Here is a 10,854-nt window from a genome sequence, read left to right on the forward strand (position 1 = left end):
AACACTCAACTCTTTGTTATGTCCGATCCTCCAGTGTACTTATGTAACAGACCTGTGCACACATTACTACTGTCAACCATGATTTTGATACAAATTTTATTCAATTTTAAAATCATAAAGATATTACATTTGAGGCAAAGGATCCCACCATGAGCACTCCTGTGCCAGTTGTTTTGGAAAGCAACTCATCTCACCATATTATTTTTTTTTAAATCTATCAAGTGTAATGTAATTCAGTCTGTATGGACACTGGATTAAGTTTGGCAATGTGGTTACAGACAGGTATTCATGTTTTTGAGAAATGACAAGAGTAAAGAATGGTGAAGAAATATTTTTTACTTTTTTGAACAGAAATAAATAAATTATATTAAAAAAAAACTGTTTCTTCGTCATTACCTTGCTATAGTACATGAGATAGTGTTGACAGAGCTTGAAAGCAATTTAACATTTGTAAATTGATGAGGTATCTCCACCATCCTCTCCCCCACCCCCCAAATGCCCCACCCCCCCCAAATGAATTGTAGGGAGTTAATTTCCATAAACTTCCAAAATGACTAGACCGATTTGCTCCAGAACAGAGAGAAAGGATGTATGAAAGAGGATGGACAATGAAGACAGTTTAGAAAAAGAATGTAAAAGATTTTGATGGTCAAGTTGTGGAATACTGTTTGATAAAAATTTCATATCTTTCGAGTTTCCAGAAAGGAGAAGTTGATATCGATTCTGATAATTTCTTGATTCAACAGCGAAGTAAGAATTTTGATCACTTTCTCAGAGAAATAATAATAACTTTTAATAAAGAAGTCATCCATATTGACCCCAAAGATTGCTGTCGAGTCAAATATTGTTCAACGTGCATCATCTTCAACAAGCATTGCTTACTGCCACCCTCATCAGAGGCAGACCTTTACTCCCTATGCCTTAAAGGTCTGCTGTATAGACCCCAGCCAGTGGCGGTGCCAAGGGGGGCTTGGGGGTTCTTTAGCCCCCCCACTGAAGTAGTCAGCCCCCCCATTAGCCCCCCCAACTGAAATAGGCAAAAAAAAGTGAATGTCAATGACCAACAGGTGTTCTCATACGGCAATGTCGTGTGCGTTTCACAAACAGCGTGTATACAGACTAAAACAGGAGTTGTGTCAGAGAGCGCGATATAATAATTGAGCAAAGGAATTGGATCTATCACAGCAGGTAATATTTTAGTGATACGAAAACTGTGAATTGGTATCTTCCATTCTTATTTGACTAGTTACTCACAAAAAAATGCATATATTTGGAGAAATTTTCAGGTGACAAAAGCCTCGCTAAATGCCACCATTTTGCATGTAGGCCTTTCCAGGATTGGGAAAAATTTCAAAAGGGGAGGGGGGCACCCCCTCCCCTTATACCCCTCCCCCAGGACGGCGATCACTCAATCTTGTAAGCCACCCCAAAAATTGGCTCAGCCCCCCCTTAGCCTCCCCAACTAAAAATTCCTGCCGCCGCCACTGATCCCAGCTATAGCAAGCTATCATGGAAAAATTTCTTGAAATTATGTAATCGACCTGCCTTAGTCATAAAGGTTATCGTTGACCAGAGTAATATCGTTATGCCCCTTGAGCACCGTTATCGGAGGATATGTCTGCGCTTTATAAATCCTCATTATTATTAGTAAATAGGGAGATATCTGACACGGCCTGTCATTTTTTAATCAAAAACACTAAATGAAACAAAAACAAATAATGTCTTACTTCATCTGTATATTATAACACATTGCAATAAACTTCAAAATGGTGTTAAACAACACAACCATTTGCCTAAAAATTGTACAAAACCAGCATTATATTCAAATTTCCATGCGTGGTAAGAATTTCCATGGTATAACTTTGTCCATTGTTAACATTTCAAGCATGTGGTGGAAAGGATGTCACCTAGATTTCCTGGTCTGAGTCAACCATGTGGTTGTTTATAATTGTGGTGATGAACATCAGTACTTGCTTATTACAATGATATATTAAACGGCTGGAGGTTGTACAATTTAAAGGTCGGGGTGGTCACAGGGCCGTTCGTTCAATAGAACCAGGTTGCGGCTTCACGTAACACACACTAATTATGACGCTGGTCTGTGGAGTAAGAAAGAAGAATAGGGCATTGTACAAAGATATAAAACAATGTATCGTTTGTATGTGTGGTTCCATCAATCAAAACCCATCCTGACTGCCATCACTCATCCCAGAAAAAAAGGGTTTTTTAAAAATTTATTTTTTTACCCCAATTCTAATTTAACTCCCTATAGTCATGTCTGGGAATAATTGGAATGGTTAATATCTTCACAAAACTTACTTCTTACAGTAGCTTGCTGAATTTTGGTGGATTTACTAGTGACCCTGGTGCCAGCTTGAGGCTTATGACAACATTAAATCATTCAGATAAAACTTAAAAACCTATCAAATGTAATTTGCTTTCTTTGACAATGACACAGTAAATTTTCAAACCCAAGGTAAAGCCTACTGTATCACTGGCAAGCATGGCCTTTACAAATTGCAGTGCCATCCATGATTGCAGCATATATCTTCAAAAGATTCCCCTGCCCCTTCCTCCCTCAATACCCAATTTACCCCCAAAACTTATGCTTATGCCCCCCTGTTTCTCCTCCCCCCACACCTGTTTCTCCCCCACCCACTATCCAGTGGAGGAGCGTCGATACAGTCAGGGGGGCCGGATGACCCCCCTGACGGACTCAAATGGACTGCTGGCACCCTTTTCAGCTTTTTACCACTTTTTACTTATTCGCGATTGACTTTTTCATTGCGTTCTCATGTACCTATTGACGTTTGTCACATTTTGTTGGCGATGACACCTATTTATTCTTCATTTATCTGCAAATTAGCAAGGCCTGGAAAGGGTAATTTCCAGCGATCTAGGGAGTATCTTTACTCAAAAAATTTCTGAACGCTCCGCGCCAACCTGTGGTGGCGCTCCGCTTTGATAGTGTCAAAACCCCCCTAGGGACCATTCTCGACCCCCCTGACCAATACCCCTAGCTCCGCCACTGCCACTATCTGACTTTCCTTATGTCCAAATTTCATCTATTTTGCAAAATGCACAATTGCTTTATTTGTCAAGTCCAGACCTAACGGAAACTACTGGTGAAGCAGATCGCTCTTTTCTTTTAATTTGACTAACATTTGTTTACAATAGATAAAAGGATTGATAAGATAGCTCACCACTCTTCTTCTGCTGCTTCACTTAGCGGCCTCACCGACTGGAAAACGCCCAATTCCCTCATCCTCTCAAAGTCCTTTTGGGCATCGTAGCTCTTGTAGAAATCAACGTACTTCTGCTTCCTCACATCCAGTACTGTGGAAATGAAGGAGAAGAAAGTGTCAACTATTAAAGCAGCATTTTGCGTTGGGTCGCTTTTTTCCACCTTTTTAACATGTGCATCGATGTTTTTAGATGTATTAATCATAAAACAGCAAACTAAGATACCATCCAAGTTTCACCCTGCCAAGAGCATTAATTAGCGAGTAATTAACGATTTATGTCGATAACGAGTAAAAGTGTCCTCGACAAAGTTTTCATATCTCCAAATCCACTAGTTTGAATTCCACCAATCAGTGAATAGTATGTTTATTCATGAGCGTTTTGCGTTTGATCACCGTTTTCTACTTTTTTGACATGTCCATCAAGCTTTTTACATGCATCAAATCACAAAACAGCAAATTAAGATATTAGCCAAGTTTTTCCCTGCCAAAAACGTTAATTGGCGAGTATTCCACATACAAAATTAATCGCATTCAGTTCCCAAACCCACTAGTTTGAATTCAACCAATCAGAGATGCAGGTTTAGTTATGAGCCGTTGCTAAAAATAGATTCAAGACTTTGCCTTGGTACAACCAAGGAGTTGTTATGCAACTCCCTGGTACAACTGCCATATAGACTGTACACAAATCAAGCGTGGTGTTATATTACGTATCTGTCAATGACGTTCGTAGTGTTTAAATATTCATATTATGGGCGAGGTTTATTGGTTCCCAACAGAAAATATCTTGGAGAACCACAAAGTTGCAAGTTGCAATTTTTTCGACTTTTATGCCACCATTTGAAGTAAGATAAGCTAGTCATGTATGTCGTTATGGCATAGTGGAGTCAGTGAGGTTGAGAAAATCCATAGAAAAGGACGCAAAATGCTGCTTTAAGAGAGTTTCGGTCACAGATGGAATCATTGCTCAGTTTCAGAGGCTGGCTTAGTTTCTTTAGCATAAACAGATATCACTTTTCTCCAGTGTTTCACTGATTATCGGCATTCGTTATCAGTATGGGTGTTACATCTACAGTATAGGTAAAATTGGCGTCATTTACCGATAGAGGTTCTTCAAAACAATCCCCAGAATTTTTGTTTGAAGAACCCAGCACAGGTCCTTCCTAATTGGTTCTAAACTGTTCAAAAAGGACACAAGAATTGTTAAAACACTTTTCTATACCATCCATAATTATGAATAGTGAAGTTACTCCCATCATAGGAACAAATGCATTAGAGGGTAGGCATTATCAGTCATTTGCTGATGCGTGCCCATTCGGGTAAAGATGTCTATCTGTAGATTCTAAGTACCATCTGTATCAAGCCTAACTACTACTGTAGCATGTATCATGCATGGAGCTACAATAAGTTCAGATGGTTAATGACATCCAGGTCTCCACCTTTGTTGTGTTTTAGACCAGGGTCGTTCTGTACGTGTATGGATTCCTAGCCAGTTACTGTAATACTCACAGAAGAATTTGACAGCAGCAGCACCAATCACAGAAATCACAGCCCCGATCATGAAGTGCTTCTTTAAGTGAGTCTGCAGCAGGCCTCGCATCTTTGGTCTAGGGAGAGCGGTAGCCATGGCTAAGTCTTGTACCTATTGGGAGGAAGAAAAGAACATGTTGATGGCATGCTAGTATTGGCTGTACAGTACCTTTATTAACTTTACCTGATAAAATTTCCTTAGTTAGTGTACACTTCTCATAATAGGAATTGTTCCACCATGATGATATGGCAGGATACAAAAACCACAGAAACACATAGTGAGATGTTATAACATTCAAATATCTTATTATGTACATCCATTCTTTAATTCAATTATGTCTAGCAAAAACTTCATGTTTCATTCATGATTCATTCATGTTTCTTATGTGGATCCAAAAGTCAACGACTGGTAAAATTATGTTGTAACTGCTCATGAATATATCATCACTTTATTTCAGTAGTTCTTTAAATTTCATCGACAATCACAGCCTGTTGTTTGGCACCACAAACAAATGTGCACCCTTTTTACCATTTCACTTTTCAATTTTGAAGGTATGCACATGTATCAACATTACTGTACTGTATTTAATCATATGAAGCAATGTACTACCAACAATAAATGGCAAGATTCACCCTTCTAAACTGTGAACCTTCATTATCCGGTTGTTTTCCATATCTGGACTGCCTATGGGCGTGACATGTCTTGATAGTCCATGGTATTTCATGTGGTAAATAATTTGGAAACTAAGTTCATGTACCAGTTGGTTAAATATCTAGGCCCTATGTAGTTGACAGCTGCACTGATACACACTGTAGTCTGTAATTGCTATGTTTGACAGTAAATTTAAACACCTATTTTTAACAGTTTTCTATTGTATAGCCTGTAACAAAATGGCAAAACTTGTTACTGTGAAGAAAGAAAACACCCATCAATTGTTATTATTTTTCAAGAATGATTTCACCCACTTTGTCAATATACTTTAATGTACATTATGTTAGGGAGATGCTTCCTTGTTTCAAGAATTTTGACTCGATACCTGTAGGCCTGTAACTTAGTTATAATAGCCAAGTGGGCTGCACTAGCCTTTCTTGTACGCATATATGCACTAGCCAGTCTGTAGCCTTGGAGGCTAGCTTTAACCTACCATCCTTAAACTTCAGACATAGGTTAGCCCAACTTGGCATATTTTCCAATTTCCATTTCCACTGTGAGAACTTCAAGAAAATTTCAGGAAAAATGCTGAGCATTACCTTTTAAGACCAAAGCATAGCTACAAGGCTACATTACCTAAGGCTTAAGCCTAGCCTTAATAGTATCCTCCAGCTAATTAGACTTAGAAGAGTATCAATACTAGAAATAGCCTGGCCTATATCATTCATTGTTGGGAGCCATTGTGTTTGTTGCTGATTTGGTGAGATTTTGTCAGTATGTCTAATAAGTGTTTACTGAAAACATTACTCTAGTAACTTAGTGCTACTACTTACTAGGCTAGAGTAGTACGAGTTGCTAATACTAGTAAGTACAAGGCTAGGCCAAGCCTAGTCTGCGTTGGATCTAACGTTAGGCTAAAGTCTTGTGAGTACTGCCTTGGAAAGAGCAGTAAAAATATGATCGCGGCACTTGCGCTTAACTAGAATAGGCTTATAATTTGGGGAACTATTACTTATATCTCTGTTTCCTTCTTCATGGTGTGGTTATTCTTACCTTCGAGTCCTCTTATGAAAAATGTTATGGGCAAAGTCACACACTGTTTGATACACACTCACAGTATACTGAGTATGCTTAGCGCTGAGTACAGAATACGTTCTGTTAGGATTGGTGTCGCCATTCAAGAATGTAACACAAGTGTACACATTGCACGTACACCATGCATAGGTCATTTGTATGTAGAGGAAAGTGGATGTATATATCAGCCTTCAGATACGGCAACTGAACGAGGACCGTTGACAAAATAGTTTGAAGAAGTCATGGGGGATCCAGCCCTACCATCAACCTCACCCCAAAATTCAACAGTAGTAGCGATGCAAATAGTAATAGTACCTAATTTTATACCTTATTTGAAGTATACTTCATTAAAAAAAAAAACCTTCTTAATAAAATCCTTGGATCCGCTGCTGAAATCTCATCTAAAATGTGATACCAAGCGTCAATGCTGTGTATTTTAAAACTTTTGCAAATGACACACGTAGCCTAGGCCTGTACAATAAAGGAAACCTTACCGTATGTAATACAGAGTTGGGGACTCGAGTCAGGGACTCGGACTCGAGTCCGACTCGAGTCGCAAATTTTAGAACTTGAGACTCGACTCGAGACTCGGCTGTCAGAGACTTGGGACTTGACTTGCATGAGACTTGCCCAAAAAGTTAGCAAAGACTTGGGACTTGACTTGAGACTTGCCTTCAAAAGACTCGGTTTTTCTACTAGAGACTTGTTTGTATTTCACAATTTTCTAATCATTAAATAACTTCATAAGTTGATATCGATAATAAATAATTATGGTTTCGTGTACGCAGGGCCGTCTTAAGTGATCACCGGGCCGTGGGCCCGGCAATGGAGCGGGGCCCATCAATCAAGTGAGTTCGAAAAAAGTTGCGTGAAAAATTGACATCCTTGACAATCGCTCAAGCATAGACATGCCTGCATTTACCACCCCTCCCTATGTCGCGCATAAAGCATAAAACTTTAGCTGAATAGCATACGTGATATATCTAAAAAATGAAATACATTATAGAAGAGAAATCTTCCAGTTGCCCTCCATCCCTTCCCTAACAATACTGGACTTACCATTTGTAACACCCATGTGTTGAGTCTTTCAACTGAGAGGGAGGTGTAGGCGGTTTTACACTATCTAACGCAACGTAGTCGCCAAGAACATGAAGTATTTTTAAGGGAGGGCCCGAGGAACATGAACTTATAGCATGCTCCTCATGGTGAAACATAATTGCACCTATTAGGTGAATTGAGTGTACTGTTAATAGTAGGAGAGACTAGCGTAGGTTCTTATGACCAACTAGACCGGTTTCTGCTTTCAAACTTCATAGGAGGAGCTTCATCAGTAGTAGCCTTTGAATATTTTATATTCGGCCTGGGCGTCTCATTCTCAAAATGCATCTATTTTCTGTGCACAAGTTTTTATGGACTCATGGTGCAGCTATAAGAGCATCTAAAAGAGCTTCGTGTGAACCTTGAGAGTCAGCTGATTCTTCGTTAGTACGAATTGAGTTAACAAGTAAATCTTTGAGATTTTGGGCCCTATTGTAGGCTAGAATCGGTTCTTTTGGAAACAGTTTGGATAATTGTTGCGTGTTGCGAGATTAAGTGCCAATGTTTCTAAAGTGTTTTTTTCAAATGCGTGGTTTTGATATGGGGTGTAAAGGTGAGCTTGAACACAAGTGGTGGTTACTTTTGTTTAGGTTTGGTAGTGAGGTATTGCCCACGGTTTTCAAATTTTATGCCTTTCGTGGCTGAGGCAATTTCCTCTTTCTTATAGTTACGGAGTAACAGTTTCTCTGTGTAAGCCTTCGGGGCATTGTATATTCCAGGGTTGCCAACTCAGATTTGAATATTTAATGTCAAACTCTCAAGTGTTTCACCAACTCTCGTCACAAGTTGTCAAGTATCGAATTCAATCAGGCATAATGGCCTATTCAATAAGTTTTCCTCCCAGATTAAGACACGGGGTTACTGTGATTGCGGGGCCCCTGACATCGCGGGGCCCTGGGCCAGGGCCCAGTGGGCCCATGCGTTAAGACGGCCCTGCGTGTACGCTCGAATTACGAGCGCCCAACGACGACTACAGGCGTTTCCATAACTACCATTGGCTTGGTTGAATATTCCATCCAGGGCTGCTGTTTGGCTGAAAGTTGGCCTTTTTCAATAAAACAGTGGCTAGCAAATTTTGAGTTAATTTCTTCCGTGGCGTGTGCCCCGGTTTTGCTATTCGGCTGTTTAATTTATACCACATAATTCTTGGAACACTGTTACATTATTCGTAGCCTGCATCAATAACTTCAAAGACTTGAGACTTGACTTGGGACTTGCTCATAGGGACTTGAGACTTGACTCGAGACTCGACCTCCAAAGACTTGAGACTTGACTTGAGACTCGCTCAAAATTTTCAAGGTGACTTGAGACTTGACTTGAGACTTGCTGGTAAAGACTTGAGACTTGACTTGAGACTTGCAGCTAGGGACTTGTTGACAACTCTGATGTAATAACTCTAAATAAATAATTTTGTAAGCATGCAACATGCATGCAAGAATCATGAAGCTAGTATCAATGAAACGTTCCATGCATTATGTAAGTATACTCACTGTGAACGGTTAGATTTTGAACGTTTTTGTAGAATATTTCTCAATTGAATGGTTGGTGACCATTTTATTGCAATCACTCAGTATTTTACTCGACAGAGTTCAATTATCTAGCTTGGAGTAGGCCAGCTACACAAGATCAATAAGTACAAGTTTCAGTACATATATATATACAGTGGCGTAGGAAGGTACTTTTGAGTGGGGGGGCTGAAGACTGATGGCCGGCCTGGGGGAGGGGTCTAAGGCATTTCCAGGTGGCCTCAGATGCAATTTGGTGCAATATAGCACACTTCAACACCCACTCCATTTTGTAAAGAATTTTGCATTTTCACCTGGCCTTAGATGCAATTTGGTGCTTCAAATGAGATTTTTTTTCTCATTTGGAAATGAAAAAGGGGTTTTCTGACTTGCGGAGCGGGGGGGCGGAACGATACTTCCGCCCCCCCCCCATATTTTTCACTGGGGGGCTGGCGCCCCCAACCCCCCCGGTTCCTACGCCCTTGTATATATATATATATATATATATGCCTGGATTAGCTAAGTTCTGCTATCCGTTCGACAATCGGGCAGAGTGGGAGGGAGAGGGGTTTTCATTGACATTAATCAAGCAACCTATTACGGCTTCACATTGCGTGGAAAATTCATAAAGTAAAATACCTATGCCTTTTGCTAAAGCATTAAAAAATTGGGGGTTGGGGGAGGGGTGTGTAAGAAGATTCCTTAAAAGTGTTTTGCCTTTAAAAAGAGGAAGTTAATCTACTGATGTTGGTGGAAGATGCAAGTAGATCCTATATGTAATATAGCCTATGTACATTATTCATGCCCGGGCCACTTTCCAGATATTGGCTCATTCGATGGATACCATGTGTTGTAGCAAAGGTGAATCGAAGGGGGGGAGCGGATGTGGTGACATTGTTCGGCGCCGTTGGTCAAAACCTGCTTATTATTTATTATTTAAACTCTGTTGCTTATGTTAAGTTAGATTGGCTATGACTGCAACATCCCGGCCACGGAATTTACGTAGTAACTTAAGCTTTATTAAGACCGAGAAACATCTGATCTATATCATGGGGGATTGATATTGCACGGTATTCGATCATCAACACTAAAAATGCATTTTATTCAGATACTATAGGGCATTCGCAGATCAAACAGAACATACACACGAAAAGACACAAAAAAAAATTGAAGTATTGATGCAATGATTTGAAATATTCTGATTATTATCAAGTTTGGAAACTGTCAAAATAAATAGTAAACAACAAAGACGACTAAAAATGAACTACTACTTCGTATAACAGAAAATATTTTTTTAAATATAATTGATTGATTGTATTTTGATATGGAATGAAATACGTAGGATAATGTGTACTAAGACACCCCACCCCCACCCCCACCCCCACCCCCACCCCACCCCACCCCACCCCACCCCAAAGAACAAACAAGAAGAGGAAGAAGACAAAAAACAGTAAGAATCATGCAACATAAATCAATAGTACGAATCATTCGGTTACACGCAGTAACCCCTCAATTAAAGGGATGTTAACTTGCATTTAATTGGGCTGTGGCATGCTTAGATGTTATGTTTTCTGTTTTTTTTTTGTCTTTTCGTTTTGGGTTTTATTTTCTTTTAAGTTCATTTCCCAAATTGTTATCCAAAAGGTAAGAATATTAATGGAAACAAGGGATAAACACTGCAGTGCACACCTTTATTGTCTGCAATGAGCAGCTGTGTTAATGGTACATATTTTGTCCGATGGGTGGTTCTAGT

The 10,854-nt window shown here is 39.6% G+C and overlaps 1 protein-coding gene across 1 annotated transcript; it reads right to left on the reverse strand.

The window, feature by feature from the left end:
• Nucleotides 1–1,721: 1,721 nt before the first annotated feature.
• On the reverse strand, nucleotides 1,722–6,632 carry LOC139973201 (cytochrome c oxidase subunit 6C-like). The gene is made up of 4 exons (XM_071979707.1): nucleotides 6,478–6,632; nucleotides 4,752–4,884; nucleotides 3,204–3,336; nucleotides 1,722–2,099 (listed from the first exon to the last, which is right to left on the reverse strand). Coding segments are annotated over exons 2-4 (252 nt in total). The 5' UTR covers nucleotides 4,870–4,884; nucleotides 6,478–6,632; the 3' UTR covers nucleotides 1,722–2,098.
• Nucleotides 6,633–10,854: the final 4,222 nt, after the last annotated feature.

Source organism: Apostichopus japonicus, chromosome 9, assembly GCF_037975245.1.
Source record: "Apostichopus japonicus isolate 1M-3 chromosome 9, ASM3797524v1, whole genome shotgun sequence".
In the NCBI taxonomy this organism is placed as follows: Eukaryota; Metazoa; Echinodermata; class Holothuroidea; order Aspidochirotida; family Stichopodidae; genus Apostichopus; species Apostichopus japonicus.

What these genes read in the sequence shown, in the direction of transcription:
- LOC139973201 (XM_071979707.1), bottom strand. Translation starts at nt 4,869, where the DNA reads ATGGCTACCGCTCTCCCTAGACCAAAGATGCGAGGCCTGCTGCAGACT. An exon ending in TGCTGCTGTCAAATTCTTCT is followed by an intron (nt 3,337 to 4,751) that starts GTGAGTATTACA and finishes TCATTTCCACAG; the next exon opens with TACTGGATGTGAGGAAGCAG.